The sequence below is a fragment of the Grampus griseus genome (assembly GCF_964374135.1).
Source record: "Grampus griseus genome assembly, chromosome: 15".
In the NCBI taxonomy this organism is placed as follows: Eukaryota; Metazoa; Chordata; class Mammalia; order Artiodactyla; family Delphinidae; genus Grampus; species Grampus griseus.
This window is the reverse complement of record NC_139009.1, coordinates 36,487,733-36,511,272: the sequence shown is the minus strand read 5'-3', so window position 1 is coordinate 36,511,272 and position 23,540 is coordinate 36,487,733. Positions and strand designations below refer to the sequence as shown.

Genomic DNA, 23,540 nt, shown 5'->3' with positions numbered 1-23,540 from the left:
AAAAGGCAAGGGGAAAGGCCGTGGTTGTGGAGGGCAGGGCCTAAGCAAGGGCAAGGTTTGGGCAGTGGGTGGGGCCTATGCTTAGGGCCCACAGGGCTGGAAAAGGCCCTGGGGGCTGTGGGGGGTGGGGCTTAGGCTCAAGGAGCAGAAGGGGCCCAGGCGTGTCCCCCACTTCTCCTCCCCACTCTGTCCTCCACGTCCTACCAGTTCACTTGGGGATTCCTTCCGTCTCCTTGGGTGTAAGGGTCCCTCACCAGTGGCTGCCAGGTGCCCTAGTGGGGAGAAGATGCTAACTCGGCGTCTTCTCACACCGCCATCTTGACTCTGCCCCCTAAAAACATATTCTGCATATTAGTCCTTTGTCAAATATATGTTCCACAAATATTTTGTCCCAGTTTGTGGCTTACATCTTTATTTTCTGGTTAACGTCTTTTGATGTGCAGAAGTTTTTAATTTTGATGATGTCTAATTTATCCGTTTTTTTCTTTTATATGAAGTTACTGCTTTATTTGTCCTAAGAAACTTTTGCCTACCTCAAGTCATGAATCTTTCCTCAATGTTTTCTTCTTAAAGCTTGATGGTTTTAATTTTGTTTGTTTTTTTAATATAAATTTATTTTATTTATTTATTTTTGGCTGCATTGGGTCTTCGTTGCTGTGCACGGGCCTCCAGTTGTGGCGCACAGGCTTCTCATTGCGGTGGCTTCTCCTACTGTGGAGCTTGGGCTCCAGGCACGTGGTCTTCAGTAGTTGTGGCTCGAGGGCTCTAGAGCACAGGCTCAGTAGTTGTGGCACCCGGGCCCAGCTGCTCCGTGGCATGTGGGATCTTCCTGGACCAGGGCTCGAACCAGTGTCCTCTGCACTGGCAGGCAGATTCCTAACTACTGTGCCACCAGGGAAGCCCAAGCTTGATGGTTTTAACTTTCACATTTAAGTCAGTGATATATCTGCAGTTACATTTTGTGTATGATTTGAAGTAGGGGTCAAGGTTCATTTTCTTTCTTCATTATGAACATTTAGTTATTCCAGCACCAGTTTGAAAAGTAATAGCAACAGCACAACTTGTCTTTACCCATTGTTTTGTACCTTTGTTGAAAGTCAGATGACTGTGTAAGTGTAGGTCTATTTCTGCCTCTCTATTCTGTTTCACTGATCTGTTTGTCAATACCGCAGTATGTTTATTACTGTAGTTTTATGCTAAGTTTCTAAGTCAGGTAGCGTCAGTCCTCCAACTTTGTTTTTTTAATATTGCTCTGAATAGTCTAGGTGATTTGATTTTCCTATAAATTTTAGAATGAACTTATCAATTTACATTAAAAAAAACAAAACCTGGTGGGATTATGATTGGGATTACATTGAGTCTAGGTGAATTTAGGAACAGTTGATATTCTCATAATATTTCTTGAGTCTTTTCATCATGAACTTATTTTCTTTCCATTTATTTAGATCTTCTGTCATTTCTGTCAGCAATGTTTTTTAGTTTCTAGAGTAGAGGTCTTGCATATGTTTTATTAAATGTATTTTATTCTTTTCAGCACTGTTGTAAATGGAATGTTTTTTAACTTGTTGCTAATTGTTTGCTGCTAATATGTAAAAACACAGTTGATTTTTTTATAGTAACCTTGTATCCCGTGGCCTTGCTAAATTCACTTACTAGTTCTTAGTGTGTGTTTGTAGATTCTTTAAATTTCCCTATATAAACAATTATGTTATCAGCAAATAGATGAAAGCTTTACTACTTCTTTTTTAATCTTCATGCTTTTTATTTCTTTTTCTTGCCTATTACAACGGCCAGGACTTTCAGTACTATGTTGAATAAGAGTGGTGAGAATGGGCATCCTTGTCCCATTCTTAATCCTAGCACGTGGTTCTCATTTTTTTAATATTAAATAAAATTGTGGTCTCATATTATAGTAATTGTATTTTTAGTGTTTGTTGTTTGAGAAGAGGCGTATGTACACATGGATTTATAGACTTCTTGCAACAATTGACATCTCCATGGGCACTAAATTAGCATTTTGCTCTGTGCAAAGCCAGTGTCTTTTTTTAATTTTTGTTTGTTTCTATGATGTAGTTCTAATGTGGTTTATAAGTTTTTCTATTTGCTTTCTAATATAAGCACAAATTTTTTGTTTCTGCATATCCCTTTTTAAAAGACTAAATAATATTCCATCAAGTGATGGAACTGCAGTTTAGTAATAGTAGTGCTAGTAGGGGTTCCTTATGATGGGTTCCTAGCAGTGGAATTACTCTGCCAAAGGGTTTGAAAGTTTATGTGGCTCTTAATATACATTGCCAAGTAACATACTGATTGGTAATGCCACCAGCAGTGTTCAAGCCTGAGAAATCTTGAGTTTCTCCTGTCAGACAGGACTTCTCTACCAGTTTTCACATGGGCTAGTTTCTGCATGTGGAGCATAAAAGCCCTACCAGTGACTGCACCCTTCGCTATGCTTCCTTTGGGAGTAGGCTTGTCTCTCACAAGCAGGGTACTTGAGGACTTTTTCATGGGAAATTTCTCTACATGAAGTTCAACTCTTGACCTTTAAAATCTGGAGACAGACTGGTAGTTTATCTAATTTTCTTACCATCCCCGTTATCCACTTTGGAACTGCGATGGTCTTTTCTGGCTTTCAAGTTTACTTAGTAAAGACATCACCCAACATATAGGTAGTTCAAACTTTCATATAGCGTTAAAAAAGTGTCTTCCCAGGGAAGAAAAGCCCACTATGGGTGTGATTAGGTCATCACTGGTTTGACTTCAGTTCTGTAAAAGTAAGTTCCATTGCAGTAAATTTCATTTTTAGTTATATTAGAAAAGCAGTAGGAACATAAATAGCTTTAATGCTACCCTACCATGATGTCACTCCCAGAAATACAACAAAATGTGAAGCCATTAAGTCTTTTTACTTTTGTATTTATGATATTCTCTCTCACATTCATATTTTAGAAAACTGAGATCATGGTATTTTGTAACCTAAGTTAGTCGTTTAGTGGTTTTAAAAAGTCTACTTTTTTTTTTGGACTACTTTTATTATTTATATTACTTAAAAGTTTTATTTACATGTAGGGATTCTCTATTAAATATTAAAGTGTTGTATGGGCTGAATTTTTTTCTAGTTTATTTAATTTTATATCTGCTTATAATGCTATTATGTTTTTGAAATATGAATGTTTAATTTTTATGAAGTAAACCTACTATTCTTTTTCATGCTTTTATGCAAATTGATCTTCTCTTAAGATATCTGATTTCTAAGATCAATTCAGTGTTCCCCATATTTTTTTCATGTTCTTTATGGTTTCATTTTTTATTCTGTGAATTTTATTGCTGATGATTTCATTCATCACTTCAAATGTACAAAGCACTGTGGTGGGAGGCCTGAAGAATGTAAAAATGAATAGAGGGGATTTATGGTCCTAAGGAGCCTACCAAAATAGGGAGGATGAAACTTATTCACAAATAACCATAGTAAAGGTCAATAATTAGTAAGGGTCCTTTGCAAAGCACAAAGTTGTTCACAGGAGAAAGATCTCATTTCCAGATAGGAGTTTCTTATAAGGTTTCTTGCAGGAGGTGACATTTGGGCGAGGTCTTTCAGCCAGTAGAAAGAGGAAAAAAGATGTTTAAAGGGTTGGAGACCAAAAAATATAGCTCAGGTCAGATTTGAGGATTAGTTAATAGTCCAATAAAAACAAACATTCATTGAGTATTTCCTCATTACCAGGCACCTTAGAAGCATCATTTTGTTTAAACCCCACAGCAATCTTAACGAGGTTAGTACTGTTAATATTCCCACTTCTTTAGGTATACAAAGTCTCCGATGGGTGAAGTAGATTGCCTAAGATAAGTCAGCTGGTGGAACCAAGATCTGAACCAGATCTATGACACTCCAAAGCCTGAGCTCACAATTAAAAAGCTAGTTTGGAGCCAGATTTAAATGTAATAGTAATGGTCTTTCAGATTTAAGGGAATCATACCCTTAAAGACAGTCTGTGTTCAGCACAGAAATGTAACAAGGCTTGTGTTTTGTGTGCTTCTAAAGGAAAAACAAAAAACAGAATATCTGTAATGTGCTAGCTTTGACTGTTATTCTCTATCATCACATGGCTGAAATTAGACTCTCTCTTTCTTCTGGAGAAAACATTACCTCCTCCAATAAAGGAAACTTTGCCTATTTATTTTATTAAGGGGTCTGTAAGAAATGGATTCTTCACATAGCGTATGTAGAATTTTATGCTGTTCTGCTGCAGGTATGATGTTTCCTGAGTATTGCACTGAAAAGAATTCCTTTCATTATGCTTTTTAGAATGAGACATGTACATTTCAAAATAAGCAGGTTGATAGTGACCACATTTGGTATCTTCTCATTTTAAAAGACAAGGAGGGTAAAGAGCAGGAGTAGCATACTCATCCTAGAATTGCACTCACCTCTGCCAGAAGGTGTTTTTAAGTAAGAGAGTAAGGGATAATTTGAGGTTTTTAGTAAATGTCCATTTAAAAACAGTAAGAAACTCCATATTATAGAAGATATAAGGGGAACATGGGATTAAGAAACCTACTCTTGCTACAGGTAGTTTTTATTTCAATAGTCCTTTGAACCCTTTCTGTTCTCAATCTCTTACTTGTTTCAGGATCTTCTCACATTTAGTTGATTACTTTACATTCCACGTCACTGAAAAAATTGAGAGCTACCTTCCTTATAATTGTCTCCATATCTTTACTCATTCTGTCCCACACTTCCCCAAGCTACCCTTCCATCACTTGATTCTGCTTCTCTTCCAATTCTCACGTCTCACTGGTTGTCGCTAAGGACACTTGACCTTGGCATTCTCTTGGTCTCTCTGAGTCATAGTTGCCTCACCTCTAAAAGTTGGTGTGGGGTAGTGTTAGAGTGACAGCCAAGTGAATAAGTTCTTTTAACTTTGTAAAATGTTATGACTGTCTCTTGTATCTTTAATGTCTCCATAATTTATCCCTTTTGTTTTGCCCCACAGACTTATTGTTGCTCTGGTCTCCCACTCTTCACTTCCTAAAAGCTAAAAGCAGCAACCACTTTTTATCTTACTTCCTCCTAGAACTTCTCTCTCAGTGCTCCTTTTTCTCATTGCCAGACTTCTCAGAATTATCTGCCTCAAATTTTTACTGTTTGCTTTCTCCCAGCCTTTCTAGATTGGCTTCTATCCTTACCACTCTTCTGGAATTACTCTCTCAACTAATGACCTCCTGATGGTCAAAATCAGTGGCCTCTTTCTGTCCTTAAACCACTCACCCATTCTGCAACATTTGACACCAGCAACTTACTGATCTTCTTCCATGACTGTTTTCACATTCTGTCTTCTCTGACTTCTTTCTCTGGCCCTCTAAATGTAGATATTCTTCAAGTTTTTACCTTAGTCACCTTCTTCTTTTATTCTATATTTTCCCCTGAATGACTGCATCCACTCACATGACTATCTTTATCTCTCACCCCTCCACTGCTAATTCCAATCCTATATTTCAATATCTCTAGTCCAGGCCTTTCTCCTAAGCTCTAGCTCTCCTTTTCCATTTACCTGTGAGAGATTTTCTCATGAATATCTTAGCAGCTCCAACTCAATATATCTAAAACTAAAACTTGTATCCTCCTTTCTCCCTCCCTTTATAACTCCCTCTTTTCCTCCCACTAATCCTCCTCACCGGCCCCATATAAAAACAAGACAGGGCTTCCCTGGTGGCGCAGTGGTTGAGAGTCTGCCTGCCGATGCAGGGGACACGGGTTCGTGCCCCGGTCTGGGAAGATCCCACATGCCGTGGAGCTGCTGGGCCCGTGAGCCGTGGCCGCTGAGCCTGCGCGTCCGGAGCCTGTGCTCTGCAACGGGAGAGGCCACAACAGTGAGAGGCCCGCGTACCGCAAAAAAAAAAAAAACAAGACAGACAAACAAAAGGCTTGGTCTTCCTCTCTTATCCCATGATGAATAGTTAATGGCACTACTGTCTTTCCATTAATCAAGGCTGGAGTTAACAGATTGTTCATTCATTCATTAAACACATACCTTCTGAGTGAGTACCTGCTGTATTCCAGGTACTGTTCTGCAATCTTGGAGTACATTCAAAGATCCCGGCTCTCAAGGAGACAGATAGTATACAACCAGCATAATAAATTGTATAGTTGATAAAGGTGATAAGATCAGTGGGAAAAAGAGAGCAGAGTAATGGGGATCAGGGTTACCAGGGTTATGGATAAGGGCTTGCCAATTTAAGTAGGGTGGTCAGGGTAGACCTCATTGACAAGGCGACATTTGAGCAAAGTCTTGATGGAAGTAAAGGAGTTACCTGTGCAGATATCTGGGGGAAGAATGTTCCAGGAAGAGGGACCAGACAGTGTAAAGGCCCTAATGTGGGAGCAGGCCTGGCATGATCAAGGAATAGCAAGGAAGCCAGTGAGGCTAATGCAGAGTGAGCAAGGGAGAGAAAAATAGGAGATCAGGTGAAAAGGGCATTGGGAGGCTATTATAGGGACTTGGCCTTAATTCTGAGCCAGAATCAGGAGCCACAGCAAGGTTTTATGCTGAAGAGTGACATGCTCTGACTTACATGTTAAAAGGATCCCGTTGTTTGCTGTATTAGGGGGACTATAAGGAGTGGTGGTAGAAACAGGGAGACAAGTTAGACTAAGTGCAGTAATCCAGGTGAAGGATGTTGATGACTGAGACTAAAATGATAAAAGAGTTGGTAAGAAGTTATCGGATTCTTAGGTATATTTTTAAAGAAGAGTCAATATGATTTGCTGACAGATTGAATGAAGGGTATGAAAGACAGTAATTGTGGATATGAATGACAAAAATTATGTGAATGCCAGAGACACTGGAGGATGAAGTGGAAACTCGTTGTAAAGGAGGGCAATGGGGGAAGAGAGAAGTTAAAGAACTAAACTTTGATCACCACTCCCCAGTGGTGTCTTCTAGTCTCATGGCTTTAGGACACAGACTGATATGACATTATTTGTTTAATGAAAGAATAAATGATAGAAATAAAGAATGAAAGATGACTACATAGGAGAAGACTGAGGAAACAGAACTACTTAGCAATTGACAATTTTGTTTTTATTATAAATTTATTTATTTTTTAAATTTTATTTATTTTTGGCTGCGTCGAGTCTTTGTTGCTGTGCGCGGGCTTTCTCTAGTTGCGGCGAGTGGGGCTACTCTTTGTTGTGCGGGCTTCTCATTGCGGTGGCTTCTCTTGTTGCAGAGCATGGGCTCTAGGCGCACAGGCTTCAGTAGTTGTGGCACGCGGGCTCATTAGTTGTGGCTCGCGGGCTCTAGAGCCCAGACTCAGTAGTTGTGGCACACGGGCTTTGTTGCTCGGCGGCATGTGGGATCTTTCTCGACCCGTGTCCCCTGCATTGGCAGGTGGATTCTTAACCACTGCGCCACCAGGGAAGCCCAGGAATTGACAGTTTTAATAGAGCAAAATGAAGTGTCTAGCTTTATTCCAATTAAAAAAAATTTTTTATGTAGTCTAAACTGGCTGAGGTCAATGCATTTGTGTAAGCAAAACTGTTGATAGAACCTCTCGATCATCCTTTCTGCCATTGTGTTGAGTAAGTGCTTCTTTGAGAATCTTTTGTGGATTGAAGGAATTTTAGGACCTCCCCAAGTTAAATCCCAAGCCTCCACAGAGTATTGTGTCCAGAGCCTGGGCTTTCCTAGATTTTACAGACTAGAAAACAGAGACAGACCATGACAGAGGATTATTTCCCATTTTCTACCGTCCTCCAGAAATTGCCACAGTGTCTCCAAGTGTGAGTGATTTCATCGCGCTGGCTCTGCGGGCCCTGAGTGAAATCGCCAGCAGCCGGGGCGGGGCGGGGGAGGGGGGGAGCGGTTGCCACCCCCCACGCCTCCTCTGGTTTTGTCCTGCCATTCTGGTAGATCAAGAGAGCCAAAGGCAAGTGTCCGATTTCCCCTTTTGCTTGAACGAGGTACCAGGAGGTAGTGCTTTGTGCTGCAGATTATGCTGATTGGTACGTGTCACAGTGAGACCTGGCACTCTCCCAAAGAATCTGCTGCATTAAGAATTTGATTCACTCCAGATAGTTAAGCTTGAAAGTTGTTATGTTCTTGATTTAACTTGAGAAATGCCAGGAACTTTAATGTTAAATTTTTACTCGGCACTCATTTTGATAAAGCTTTAGCTAGTATTTAATTGTTATTTCTATTTTGGCCATCAGGGAAAATTTTTAAAAGGTTAGTTTCTAGAAGTGCTTAACAGCCTGTGTAGCAGGAATATGACATGCAGCACCAAAATGATGGACTAGGTAAGTTGTCTTTCGAGGGATGATTTATATCAGTATCTGCACTATTCTAATAGTAATGTGCTATTTCCTTTATTACTGAGGATATACCTATTTCTGACCCTTAGATCAATGTGGAAAAGTATGTTTTCAGAGAGTAAATAACCATTAACTTAAAATTCAGGTCTGGAACAGGAGTAATCATATAACCTCACAAAATATTTTCCTGGGGACAGGAGCTCTTCTGTACAAAAGCCAAGCACTGTTTATTCTTAATTTACGGAAAAAACTTGTGTCTGGTTTTTAAGACCAGAAGTTGCTCAAACAGTACAAACTTCCAATTATAAGATGGATAAGTTCTAGAGATCTAATGTACAGCATGGTGATTATAGTTAATAATATTCTATTATATACTTGAAAGTTGCTAAGAGAGTAGATCTTAAATGTTTCACCCCCCAAAAAAGAAATGGTAATTATGTGACCCGATGGGGGTATTAAGCTAATGCTGTGGTGGTAATCATTTTGCAGTTGTTAAGTGTGTCAGATCAACAGGTTGTACACCTTAAACTTATACAATGTTATGTGTCAGTTACATCTCAATGAAGCTGGTGGGGAGAAAACCCACAAAAGTAGAATTAACCCAACAAGGATTCTGTGTTTAGATAAATGAATACATGGATCCCAACTGGTGCTTCTGGGCTAAAAGCAGTTGGGGGCCAAGGGGGTGGAGAGTCCCTTCGGAGGTCCTGCCTTGCTCTCTGCCATGGAGCTAACATAGTCAAACCAGACAGTGACTGGTGGCCCATACTGAAGACCTTTAATGACTGAGCAGATCTCAATCTCTGTTTCTTTCCCATTCCTGTTCAAGGATTGAGCACCTCTGAACTCTTTTTTTTTAGCATTGCTTTCAGAGGTTTTATCACATTCTTCCCAAGTTTAGCTTTCTGCCCAGCGAGAAGAGAAGCCTTCTAGCTAATAAGCAGCTGTAATACAGGGAGTTGAGGTTGTTTTTGTTTTAAAAAAACAAAACAAAATGGCAGAAGTAGAGCATTGGTATTCATAGTTTTGACTGTGAGCAACTCAGAAGGCCCATGACTTGTGGTGCTTTGTAATTTTTCGGAGGGGTAAGTCAGTCTAATGAGTATGTCTAGCACACCTCCCACATCTAAAATTCACTGCAGCTTTATTCTGCATTCACGTGCCAACTAACTTCTACAATGATAAAAACATGTTTCTCTGTGGGAAACTTTCCTGAAAAGAAACCCAGCTACAAATGCTGTAAAATAAATGAAGATTTGATAAACAGACCTAAAAAGTTACTTGCAAATTTGAAAGATCTTAAATTTTTCTGGACTTGCCTCACAAGAGTTGGCAGCATTCGGACATGAAAATTAAGGCAGAATCTTTTCTGGCCTTTGATAAGTGATGTCTTAGGATGTGTGTCAGTTAGTTACTGCACATTAACTTCTTCTATGGAACTATGATTAGACAATATTAGATTGCCTTTTCATAAAGAGACATAGCATCATAAAAGAGAGACCAAACCTAAAGATGATAAAAGGACAGATTACTAAAAGTGATTTTTGGTGTTTGTTTTTTTCTTGTTAATACTATAGTTAAAAACCCAAACAGCTTACTATAATTCCCAGGAAGTAACATTCATCATATTTTTGAAAGTGCTTTCACAAAAGAAAAAAATGATGAAAGAGATTCTACCCATTTGAGAATCAGATGACCAGGATGTGGGATACTTAGGAACTGATTGTCATATCTGATGTCTTACACACTGTTCTAACACACGCTGCATGAAGTTTTGGGCAAGGCTAGTAGAGGTAAATAGGAGGTTTAAGAATCTGAGATGGTGCCTAACTTCCCACAGCTCACTGTAGAGGCAGTACAGTGCCAGACTGCTGAGGGTTCAGATCATGCCTATTTGATCTGGGAAAGTTATTCAGCCTCCCTCTACCTCATTTCCTTATCTGTTAAATGAAGATAATAATAGTACCTATCTCATGGGATTGCATGAATTAATATACATAGAATTCTTAGCACCTGGGACGGAGTAAACTATTGTTATTGCTATAGTCATTGCTGTTATTTTTGTCGTGATTGAGAAGGGGCTGTCAAGCTGACTCATAAAAGAAAAGGGGGGGGGTTGATTTACAGCTGTTAGTTTCCGAGGGAAAAAAATGTTTTACCATGTGAGCCAGATATAATTAAATTATAATATAATTTAACATTGTTCATTAATGTTAACACTGGGTCCTAGAATTGAAGAAAACACTGTTTTCTCACCTGAGTATCTGGAGTAGCCTTGTAGTACCCAGTGGAACAGAAGTGAGAGGGAGTTGCCGACCAGCCATAAAGTTGTGCTTGCTTCCGTCTCTTCCAGTCTCCAAAGTATTTGCCCTTCTCCTTCTCTTCTCTTCTTCAGGTTTAGATCACTCAGTCTGGAGCCTGAAACTCAGTAGGATATTGATTTAGTCTCCCATTATCTCCCTTCTCCCCTTCCTGTCCCCACTCTAGCTATGGATTTTAATCTTAGCCTGTCTTCTGACTCTCTGTGTGACCATAAGCAAATCCCTTTGACCTCAATTGCCCACTCTTTAAATGGAATAAAAATGGCTCTGCGCATTCAGAGGACAACTGGGGAGATTTATGGAAATGCATTTTCAAATTTCTTAAAAGGAGGATTCCTTGACAGGATGGAATTCATAGTAAAAAGGCTATTTCCCAAGGAAGAAAGTTCTTTATTACAGTACATGGGCTTTATCACCTAGTAGTGCCAGAGCTGTTTAATTTTAGCTCTGCTATCACTAGCCTGTATGTTTTTGAATACTACTTTTTTATTTGCCCTCCTCTTTCAAATATTCACAGGCACTAATCCACGTTATGGCTTTACAGACAGTAAATTAAATTACATGAATTCTGAACAGTGTTTTTGAGCTGTAGAGAGTCCGCAGCCTTTGAAACCACTAACTTAATTTTGTATAACTCTTATTCGGTAACTCAAAAAGAGCCAAACTTTTTCCTTTTGAATTTGGTTTAAAAAATAATAATAAATTGCTCCCAGGCAGTGGTCCTGGGTGCCAGATTTTATCTGGGATCTAAATCTTCTGTCTACATTGAAAATCTGCCAGAGTTAAGAGGTAAGCAATGCTAATGAAGATGTGATATATGACTTTTACCTTAGCTACAACCTTGTGGTCTCAGCTGTGTGACTTTGGGCAGGTCACTTAATCTATCTGAGTTTAGATTTCCTTATCTGCAAATTTATATCCACAATAAATTGTTGAGAGAATTAAATGAACTTTAAATCTTTATTGAGCACTTTCAAAATATCTATTTGTCTGCATATAAAATCCTACCTCTAAAAGAGCAGATATAAGTGGAAGATTATTCCAATAGACTGTCAGTACTTAAATTAGAATAAGTTCATTCAAGGCAAAAGCTCTGTTACCATCTTTCATAGAGTCTTCTTCCACAGTAAATGAATACTTAGCTGAACACTTTTCTAAATTATTTTTAATTCACTTTAGCATTTTGTCACATTCCTTTGAAGAGCCTTGATTTTAGCAAATCTTTATCATTTGAGGGTGTTGTGTGTATCTGTGTGTATAAGTATGAGCATGTTTAAAACAACCCAGACTCAATGGAAGGAGGATGATCACACTGAGTAATTGGGTTGTTTGGGGGTTTTCTGTGTTTTTTTAATGGGGATTATTGTTTTAACAAGTGTAATAAAACTGATTTTCCTTTGTCACTTGTAAATTTATTTCTAAGATAAGATTTTAGAAATCTTTAGAGCAGTAATCACAATATTCCAATACATGACGCTTTCCCATTTTTATATACTCACACTCATTTGGATGTGTGTGTGTGTGTGTATATACACACACATACACACACATTTGGTTTTTTAAATTATATCTTGAATTATATCATAATACGTCATACCTAGTAAGTGGTTCTGAAATAGGAAAAGCTACGTACAAATCAATGCTGCTTATTCTTTGTGGCATTGGTTATTATTTCACTGATCTTAGATATTTTTTTTGATGTAACTATATAAGCAATGTCTTCTTCAACTATTTCTAAAGAGAAGATCATCCTAAATCTCACACTTTTAGAGGATATCACATTTTAACTGGCTTTTTTTTTTTTTTACGAAGTCAATTCCCTGTACTAAATTGCTAAAATAAAATAAAACAGCTTTCTAAGAATATGTTTGTTCTCCTACATACAATTAATGCAATGTGCATCGAGGATCCAGTTTCTGTGCACGTATCAATATAACAGACTTCTGAAAAAGGAGGAAACATTTACTAAGTTCTTCAAAGTTAGAAGCAGGTAAAGTCTGATGCTTATAAACCAAGTCTTTTGGAAGACAAACTGCATTCCTTAATCTATGGCAGCTTCTCCTTTTTGGTTCTTCTTGTTTTTTTCTGCTGCTCATAGATCCAAGAGTGTGTTTAGATGCAGGAGGTGCTCCAAAGACACTCCGAATGTTTCCAAGCAATGACACTGAAAGTGCCCCCCTGCCACCCAGATAGCTGCATACCATTTAAAACTATACTTTCAGATCAAAGTCTATAAAGGCTTTCAGAACAACCTTGTTAACCCTTTCTGAAAGGGTTACATTTTTAAAAAGTTTATGTGCAGTATATAAGTTATCAAAAGCTATTAAGTTCTTATGAAAAATCACTTGCTATAACTTTCCATGGCTGATGATACACTAGCAAAAGCCATTTCAGTATCACCTTCACTAGGTACCTACTAGCTTCTAATTAAGCACAGTCGGTTGGTTGTTCTGTGGGCCTCTCTGTAAATGCACTCTACTTGAATTTACTATTACTTGTGGATTTTGCACCAGCAAAGATTTTTAAGGATTCTGGCCCAGTTCAGTTTCTCGGTTTAACAAAGAGGTTAGAAATTGGAAAAGATTCTTTGATGTTGATGAAAGTGCAGTTCACACTGCCACCCCTTTGATTTGACGGCTGAAACAGCAGATGTGGTAAAGCCACACTCCTTTAAGTGAAACTAAAGTGTGCTGCTACACGCTCACCTGGGTGAATTTCAGCTCCTGGTAGATAGTGTAAAGGGGTAGCAGGTTTCCCTCCTTAGGCACGTTGGAGTTTATATTTAGTCTTTATTATTAAAAGCAGTAAATTTTTAAATATATATAGAATCTGTGGTTTTCGGTGTAACAAATTATTGCCGAACTTTTGTGTCCCACCTCTTCCTCTATAATCAGTTAAGAAGGCCAGGTTAGCTCTTAGAGTGTAAGCTCTCTGTTAAATCATTGACTGACGTCTGCCTGTATTGCAAATAATGACCTGCTTTATCTGTAACTACTTTTTCTAAAATGACTGTGCTCTTGCATTTATTGGTTTATTGATGTGATTACTTTAAGACAGTAAAAACTAATGGATAAAAATAAAGTGTAAAAGTCTCTTTTAAAAGTGTCCTGAGTGGATAGACAACTAGAAGTACTTTGCCCTTGCAGCATGGTTCTTTGCAGAGTCTTAAATCCGGTGTGTTTAGCCCACAAAGCACATGTTAATATTAAGTTGTTTTTAAAGTGATGGAGTTGGATCACCACGGTTCTTCTGTGCTCTGTGGGGTATCATGTTGCTTTAGTGTAATGAGTCCTGGGCTCCTAAATTTTTTTCTCCATGCTGGAAATGATTACATAAAACTGAATGGCTATATCTGAAGTCTTATGAATCTTGAGAATTTCTTATTCTTCAGGAAAAATATTACAAAGACTTTTCTTATTTTTTGAGGGGGAAAACTAGCATTTGTAACAAGTTTCTGTTAAAAATATCAGCGATTTTAGGTTATATAGCATTCTGTTTGAAAAACAAGCAGTCTTTCTGCTGCAAGGTCTGTATTTTAACTTTGTGCAGATGTGTGCTGAAAGAACATGATGTGCTTATTTGTTGCATTTATGCTACTTTCTTACTTTAAGTAAGATGGATGAAATTACATATTAAATAAAAACAGCAGGTCAGACAGCAGTCCTTAGCAAACTGAAAGCCTTCCAGAGACAGTGGAGAAAATGAGACTATGATTTTAATAACGCATGGACTTTTGAGAGAATTGTCTACTTAAATGCATATATATAATAATTTCTCTCTGGGATTTATCAGTGTTAACTGTCTAATGTTTAAAACTAATCTGCCATTAAATTGTGTTGGTGAAATGTTACCCAAAGTATTGTTTTATATCTTAACCAAATATAGCACTTTAATTTTGATGTAACTGCGGTTATAAACACACACACACTGATATGTATAGCATGAAACTCCAGTTGGTGAAAAGAGCTGTGTGGCCTTGGGCAAGTTAGTTAACCTCCCTAAACCTCAATTTTCCCTTTCTGTATGATGTGATACCTACCTTTCAGGATTATTGTCAGGATTAAATGAGAACATCTATCAAGCACTGTTTTTTCAGAAAATATTTTTCAGAACATGTTCACATACATTCTTATGTTCACATAAAGTACAGTGTGTTTTTATATGGCACTTTTGAGCCAGAAAGTACTTTGTATTGTGTATTTCTTATTATACTCAATTGTAAAATGAAACTGTGTATTGGACATTACTTACTACACTCGATTCTAGAGTAAAAATTGAGAATAATGTAGAATAAATTATTCTTATGTTATTTAAAGAACACATGTTTATTGAGTGGCTACTGAGCAAGAAACATTGTTTCCTATCATTTACAGTTGAATATATTTGAAATCCAATAATGGAGAGGTCAAACTCAAGCTATTCCCAGTTCATTTTATAGTCCCTCTCCCCTTGTGTTTCCTGTTTTCTTTTTTCTGCAACCCTGTTGTAACTTTAAGAAAGTTTTCAAAATAAAAAAGCATCTGACTTTGTTTCATAGTCATTTAAAAATGGGGTTGATCAATACTGAAGCATTAGCTAGGAGCACAATTTGGTGCTTTTTTATTGATTTCAGTTACCATTGCCCTCAGGCTTGTGTGTGTGAGGATGAAAATAATATATGAAATATGCACCCAGGTTAAACAAACCAATATTCTTTGTACATCTGTAACCACTATAAACAGAATTCTTTATATGGAAGTTACTTTAGGAGCAGTTAGTTACACACACACACACACACACACATACACACACACACACACACACACACACACAACCTTAAGACTCCAAGTAGCCTCCTGAGCCAGTGTTTTTGTTATTGAGACCAAGACTTGTACATTACTTTGGGAAGTTTCTGCCTTTTAGTTACTTTTATTAGTTATAAAATGCTGTTCAAGGTTATTATAGATTTTCAACTCATGAATATACTTTTTTTTGGCATTTTATCAGTTGATTGTAAGCCAGAATCTTGGGGATTTGAAAGATGTTCTGCTAAATAGCCAATTGCAGACCAGTCAAGCCAAGAGGGTAAATAGCAGGAAAGTCTGCTCAGCAGGGCCTGTTTTATTTAGAAAGTTGTGCAAGGAAGTTGGCTGTGGGCAGAGGTTGTCCTGTGTCATCTGCCCCATCAGTCAGAGCTTTAGCAGCTGTTCCCTGTCACTAGGGCCCTTATGTGCTACTGCTCATCCATCAGCACTAACAGATACCGCTGCCTCTCCGTGGGCCAGGGAAGCCATGGACGCACAGAGACAAAGTGTGTATCTCACTGGCCATCAGTTGGGATGGAAGCTCATTTAAAAAAAGGGAGCCCAAGCGACAACTCTTTGGTCTTTCATTAAACCCTTAACCAAAATATATTCAAGAAAATAAGTTGGATTTTGGTGAATCTGTTTCTGACTAAAAATACAGCTTTGGAAAGGTAGGAGGAACCTCTTTGTTCGAACCCAAAGAGATGCCCCTGGCTAAATGAGAGTTGAGAGAGCTATCTCCACCAGATAACAGATTATCACTACCGGATTATCACTGAAGAGGTCTTTTCTAGTTGAACACAACAATGTAAGAAAAGACTGAAAATCACAAGCATTCCTTTTGTGATCATGCAGCAACCTGACAAATGGGATACCTCCCAATTCTGATCATAGACAAGCCTCCGTTTCCTTTTCCCCTGTTTGTATTCCAGAGACATCATTAGAGGAAAGGATTTGAGGGCATTAGTATCACTATCTGTCTGATTACTGTGTTGACATTTTTTAAGAGCCATTAATCATAGGGAATGGAACTTGATGTAGAAAAATACCCAGCCAAGGAATATCAAGAAAGTAAGCTACAGCCTAATATTCAGATGAGATTGAAGGGAAATTCAGCTTAACACTATAATTGTTTTTTTCTTAATTAACTTATTACTGAACTCCAAAGCTAAGTAATTGAGAGGCAGCTGTACAAGCAAGGGAAATGGTAAACATAGCAAAGGGAAATAGAGAAAGACAAATGTTTTTATTTTATAAATATTGCAGCTATATAATATGTAAAGAATATAACGTAATGTTCATCTTAAGATTATACAATTGAGGTCTTGCTTGCAATGCTTCCATTTTGGAAGAAAGTTACTTTTTCTTTTTGATAATCCCCTCATATTTTTTCTGTTGACTCTGAATGCTTAATGTACTTGATATTATTTAGTCCAGGTGAGGCTTGACTGTTGATGAAATTTGAGAATTATTAGGTTGAGCGTATGCTTGCACAGGTAACACTGTCATCATGGGTACACAGAAGTCAAGAGCGACGATCTGGCATATGAATAGAGTGAGTTATTTGTCAAAAGCTGGCAATGCTTGTTGGATGTTTTGCCAGATTTTGATAGCATCAATTTATTGTTTGCCTAATAGATAATTTAAATTCAAATAAGTTTTCCTAACTGAAATTTTGGGAAACATGAAGCAAATATAGGTATCCTTATTTAGAAAATATATATGACACTAAACTCTAATGAACATTGCACTGTAAGACGTTTCTGGTGCTGATTCTGAGCAGATGCTTCATTGGAAAATAGCACAAAAACCTAAAGTTATCCCCTCCCTTTTATTCCCCCAAGACACGTCATCTGTTATGGCATGGGACACATAATAGATTTTCAATAAAGACCAATTGATTGATTGATATATGGATCTGAGATGAATAAGGAGTGACCTGTATAAGGAGATTGGAAAATAAGTAATATTATTAATAAGTGTTGGGGTTTTTTTTCCTCTGCAGGTTTTTGTCATTTGTTGGAGGGACACTGTGTGAGATTGGCAAGCCTGAAATGCAACAAAAAATAAATTCATTCCTTGAAAAAGAAGGAATAGAGAAAACTGCAGAAGGATTGCAAACAACAGTACACACCTTACAGGTCATCATAGATGGTCTCAGCCAGCCTGAGAGCTTTGACTTTCGAACAGGTAAACAATTGAACTTGAATAACAGCACCTTTCACTTGCATAGCTCACAATAATCCTAAACCGTTGGATTCTCCATTCTCCCATTCTATCCATGAGAAAACTAAAGCGTAGTGACCTTCCTTCAAAGTCATTGCAGCCAGTTAGTATCCAAAGCCGAAGCTAAAAGCCAGGTCTCCAGAACCCTTGTCCCAGGCTTATTTCCCATCACACTAGACTAAGTGCATCACGCATGTGCTGGCATGTGCATGGAGGCATGTATTCTTCATGATCCTTTTGTAAACTGTTTTTACCTCATAAGAGTTAGAAGTCCAAGGTAAAGCATTCGATTCACAAACTAAAGTGAATCTTCTCCCTAAATTACAGCCTTCCAAGTTCCTGGATTCTATGTCAATGAACACATTTAACAAATAAGATACTATCTCTCTGTTTATTCTCCTTCTAACTAAAAGTCTCTCGGCTTTCAGCACAAGTAGATGGTGAGGGAAGTATAACAGCCATAGTTGTTGAGAGCAATGACCCGGTGAGAAGGAATTAAGGTTTCAAATGACCTACTTCCCAAGGAAATTTGAATAGGAAGCCCTTAGATTTAAATGAGTCTGTGCTTGTCTCACACCAGTTTTATGATACCATGTTAGGGCTTGGCTCTTTGCATTCTAGGTTGGGCTGTGTTGAGGTGGTTTCTTTGAAAAGGTTTAAGGGAATTTGTGCTAACCCAGCAAGCTCAATGCACCATTCCCTCAACTGTTGTGTAAGTTTGAAATTAATTGTAAGGTTGGAGAAAAATAAAATGAAACATACAGTAAGACCTGTGCCAGAAATGCAGGAGTAGAAGCCTCTGTGTGGTCCATCCAAAGTGAATATTTCAGTAGACAAATCCATCTCCCTTTGCAGGTATTCTTATGTGTGAATTCCACCTAGGTGTTATCTAGCAGGAATACTAAGTGAGCAGTAGTTTTCAAGCACGGTGGGATTTGAGGGTGCTATGCCTAGAACCACTACATTAGAGGGTTGGCAAATATGCCTCTGTACTGGCTTTCCTTGTCCATCTTATTTTTCGGTCTTGCTGTTGATTGCTCCATTATCCCAGTTACACTGTAGACTCAGAGCAAAGATCAATACTCAAATTATATAGTTCAGCTAAACAAACAACAGCTAAGTTGGTCCTTACCTGGTTGAGCAGAAACAGATGCACCTGGGCTCTCAACTGAGCTTACCAGTTACTGCAGTGTTTATCATTGTGACAAGTGAAATTTCAAATAAATCTCTTTGAAACAAACTTTTGCCCTAGAGTAAGTCACAGTTTCCTAGATGCCTGAGAACTTTCGTTTTAATACTAAAAACATCCCCAGGAAGGAAGGCAGACAGTCTTACTTTTGAAGAGGCAGATAGTATTTTGGATGTTTCTGTATTACAGTATTTATGCTACATCTCTTTTCTTTTCTCCATTTTCTCAAAATTATTTCCTTTCTTGCTTCATTCTTTCTTCATACTCATCCTGTCTTCTGTTTTCCCAGTGACATAATCAATTCTATTTTGTTAACACTCTGGTTGCTAGTTTCCATAATTGGCTTCATCAGAGGCATCCAGGTGACAAAGGACTGAATATGTAGCCTTGGCAATCAAAGTGTTAAAGTTTGCCTGGTACATGGAGGATTTCTGATTTCTCAGTGACCCAGGCTGTCTTCAGAAACATGTTAAGTAGTTCTTGACTCTGATTTTCCATGCGAAATTAAACTAAGCAGCTGATCAGGAACCCTTGGGGAATCTGTAGCAGCTGGACCTCTGTAAGAAAGAAGGGGGAAAAAAGTTTCTAAGCATAAAAACAATGCCTGTGGGGCCTCAGAGACCATCCTACCTCTGACCCTGATCAACAACTTTGTTTCACTTTGCTTTGACACAGTCCTTGCCCAGTGTAATGGCACATTCAGTGGGTTTTTTGTTTGTGGAATTCACTGCTGCAGCATCAGGTGGAATTCTACACAATCAATTCCAATGTTAACATATTGCTTTTTTATGAAAAAAATGAGATTTCAGGTTTAAAGAGGGTTTTTGTTTTGTTTTAAAGGCAAAAGGTGAATTTTTTAAAAACGTTGATTTCAGTATGGTTGGGCTGTGGGAGGGGAACCAAGAGGTGACCAGTTGTTAATACAAATGTAAAGGATAGCTTCAACAAGTAATCAGGATAAAGGCAACAGCTGTGGAGGAAAAGGAAATGGAATGGGCGGAGGGGAAAATGAGGTCTTAGTAAAAGGAGATTGGAGCATAGAATGTGTTCTTTGTTATTAGAGTCAACATTCAGTAATCCTAGGAAAGGGGGCCAAGGGGAGCATGGGTAAATGGGTAAACGGAATCCACAGATAATCCAAAAGCCCCATTTAAATTGTGAGTTTTAACCTTCTCCACCATAAAACATTTGTTGTTGTTTTTGTTTTGTTTTAACTAAAGCCATAATGATTCCTTGGCAGGCTTTGTGCCTACCTTTGGGTGTGTAGTGTTAATGAACAGAGAAATGTCCTGGAGTGAGCAAGGGAAGAGGGCTGTAAGGAACTTGAGAACAGAGATCTATGCTTCATCTTTGTCTCTCAAGCACCCAGCGGAGTGCCTGGCCAGGAGGTAATAATAGGGGTTAATAAATGTTGTATGAATTGAATTGAAAGAGGAGAAAGGAGATGAGGAGCTGATCTGGGTTTCTGAGCAATAGATAATCAAGAATCCATAAATGTTGATTGGATAAATATATTCAAAGTGGATAGGAATTGATCCTTGAGTTCAAAATTTATGGGGAGAAGTGAGAAGACCATTTAAATTTCATCCACATTTGACTAAACATTTATGTATGTTCTACCCCCTTTAAACAGTTTGAGATTTCAGGTACTGGGGGAAAAGCTCCCAATCTTCTATCTCCGAGGGTCTTATTTTCTCAGTGTTTGTGACTTAGCCTTGCATATTCATTGAACAAATATACTTTCTCATCACCTCCTCATAAAGAAGAAAATAAGACTCTCTGATCTAAAATTTTAGTCCTTATGTATAGTGCTAATGTTTACATGCTAGCAAGATAGAATTTGAGGTGAAGGAGGTATCTGAGTAAATTTTCTTGAATTGTTTCTGCTTGGCACATGCTGTTTCTCCACTAGGATGCCTCTTCTCTGAAGGCAGGCCTGTATCTTCAGCTCCTTTTACGTCCCCCCTCAATGCTTAATACTGGTCTGGGCACACAATCGACACATAGTCCATACTTACTCACTAATCTATGTTGTGTCTAACAGTGCTTTATTATTTATACAAACTGTCTTTTTTCCCCTTTCCTTGTAGATTTTGATAAACCTGATTTCAAGAGAAGCATAGTCTGCTTGGAAGACCTGCAGGTTGGGACAGTTCTTACAGGCAAAGTCGAGAATGCCACCCTATTTGGAATTTTTGTGGATATAGGAGTGGGGAGATCAGGGCTGATTCCCATACGAAATGTAACAGAAGCAAAACTTTCTAAGACGAAGAAGAGAAGGAGTCTTGGGCTGGGCCCTGGAGAAAGAGTGGAAGTCCGAGTACTCAACATTGACATTCCCCGATCTCGGATTACTCTGGACCTCATTCGGGTGTTGTGAGTGTGCCACTGGTGGCCAAACACTGATTTTTATTCCCTCATTTCTACAGTTTGGCAAGAATAAGTCAGATGTTTGTGAGCTCTAGATAGCAGATGAGAAAGAATTCACTTAATATCAGAAGTATTTTCCAGACACTTTCCTTATTATTCCTTCTGGATAAATAGAGAGCTAACGGTTTGATTTCTTTTCCCCTTAAAAAAAGCAACTAATAGACATCTTTATTTGGCTTTATGTAGTAATGATTTTCTGACCAAAATTTTATTTTTTATAACTCATCTTTGACTCCTTTTGCATTTTGTATAATAGATTGTTTCATTTCTACTTGCCAACATGCCTTGCTGGATTTGTATGGAACTATCTTCTTGATTTAAATTGTACAATGTTTCTTGACAGTAGGGCTGGCAGTACTTAATCCTCTCTTTTTATAGATTTTTTTAAAAAATCAGGCCTTTTGGACTTGACTCATGATTTTCCTTTGCCAGACAAACCAGAGATATCCCAATAAAACAGATCCTGATGTGTTTGTAACCATCAAGTGAATAGCTCGAACTATTTCTCAGAAGGATATACGTATTGATCCCTACAATAAAATTTTGTGGCTAGTGATCTTGTTTTTGCTATGTTGATTCAGTGAATGATCTAAGAGTCAATCTTGATTAACGAAGATGTGGCACATATTCATACAAGTTTCATATAAGCCAACTAACTGTGCCTTTGGGGAAAAGGGAAGCCTCTATTAATTTGAAGAATGACTTTCTGTTTGACTTATCACAGAAAGGCATATTCTTTCTTAAGCATTAAGATCAAACTCCAGATGGGGATAGAAATGGCCCGCCTAAGGATTCAATACAGATCAGGTGTGAAGGGGCAAGAAAAACAAGTAGATGAAGCCAGTCCTCTTAACTCCGTTTTTATTCAGTGGAGATGGTAAATATTAGCATGACCATACAGGGTAAAAATGATTTAAACAGAGACCACACTGGACGGGTATCTTGTCCATTCTGGCTGCTGTGGTTCATTTCCCTGGTGGAGTCATTTGCATGACTGAATGAGTGCCTGGTTTTCTTCATGTGTAGCGAGTGGATGGTTGGCTAAGGAGGGTGACCAATCCTGCTTGTTTGCCTGGGACAGTCAGTCCTGGTAAATGCTCATTGTCCTGGCATAATTTTTAATAGTGCCACTTTTTATTTCCAAAGTGCCCCATTTTGGATAATAAATCATATGATCACCTTAATAGTCACAGTCCCTTACAAAGTGGTAAATCGGACTGTGTTTATTGACAGTTCTGACTGGTGGTTTATTTTTCTTGAAATATGCAGCCTTCCAACCAGTATACATAGATATTTTTAATAAGTGGGTTCCTTAAAAGTTGTATAACTCAACTCCTGTTTGCCTGATGATTTCATTTCTGAAATGCTTTTTCTCTCTTACTGGTCTTCAACTGACAACGGATCTTAATGTTGTAACTTTAAGTTGATCTTCCCATTCACTCCTCCCAGTTCCTAGTTTGTAGATCAGTGACGAGTGATATGCACCTGAAGAGTTTTATTCTGAAGCATGCAATGTAATTTCAAGCAAATGCTTTTTTAAAAAAATTGAGGTATAGGGGCTTCCCTGGTGGCGCAGTGGTTGAGAGTCCGCCTGCCGATGCAGGGGACATGGGTTCGTGCCCCGGTCCGGGAAGATCCCACATGCCGCGGAGCGGCTGGGCCCGTGAGCCATGACCGCTGAGCCTGCGCGTCCAGAGCCTGTGCTCCACAATGGGAGAGGCCACAACAGTGAGACGGCCGCGTACCACAAAAAAAAAAAAAAAAAAAAAAAAATTGAGGTATAATTGGCATATGACATTATATTATTTTCAGGTATTCAGCATAATGATCTGATATTTGTATATATTGCAAAATGATCACCACAAGGAGTCTGGTTAACATCCATCACCGTACGTAGTCAAACAAATGCTTTGGGGGAAAAGGCCTTCTTCCTGGGCACTTTGAATACAGGAACAGAGCAGTCGACAGTATGAAGCAGCTCTGTTGACCTGGTAGCTAAGCCCTTGGGGACACAAGGAGGACTTGATATTGCACTGGGTTGCATGATTTGTCCTGTTCAGCCCAAACATGGTGGTGCTCTATAAGGTGTAGGCTGGTTGGAGAGAGGCACATCTCATTTATCTCGTAACCGCAGAATGTAGCATGGTGCTTGGTGGTCAGTATGTCCAACTAGTTCTAGTCCCTATTCTACCAATAATCTACAGTGTGCCTTTGAGCTGGTACCTCTACTTCTCTGGGCCTCCATTTCCCAAGTTTAAAATGGGGATGATGATAAA

At 38.5% G+C, this 23,540-nt stretch overlaps 1 protein-coding gene across 1 annotated transcript in view; it reads left to right on the top strand.

The window, feature by feature from the left end:
• Positions 1–21,789, top strand: part of SRBD1 (S1 RNA binding domain 1) — a gene marked incomplete at its 5' end in the record, with an annotated part of 230,095 nt that extends 208,306 nt beyond the window's left edge. The window contains 2 exons of the mRNA XM_082672580.1: positions 17,425–17,609; positions 20,925–21,789. Coding sequence (XP_082528706.1) covers positions 17,425–17,609; positions 20,925–21,214 — 475 coding nt within the window. The 3' untranslated portion in view covers positions 21,215–21,789. The remainder of the gene's footprint in view (positions 1–17,424; positions 17,610–20,924) is intronic.
• Positions 21,790–23,540: the final 1,751 nt, after the last annotated feature.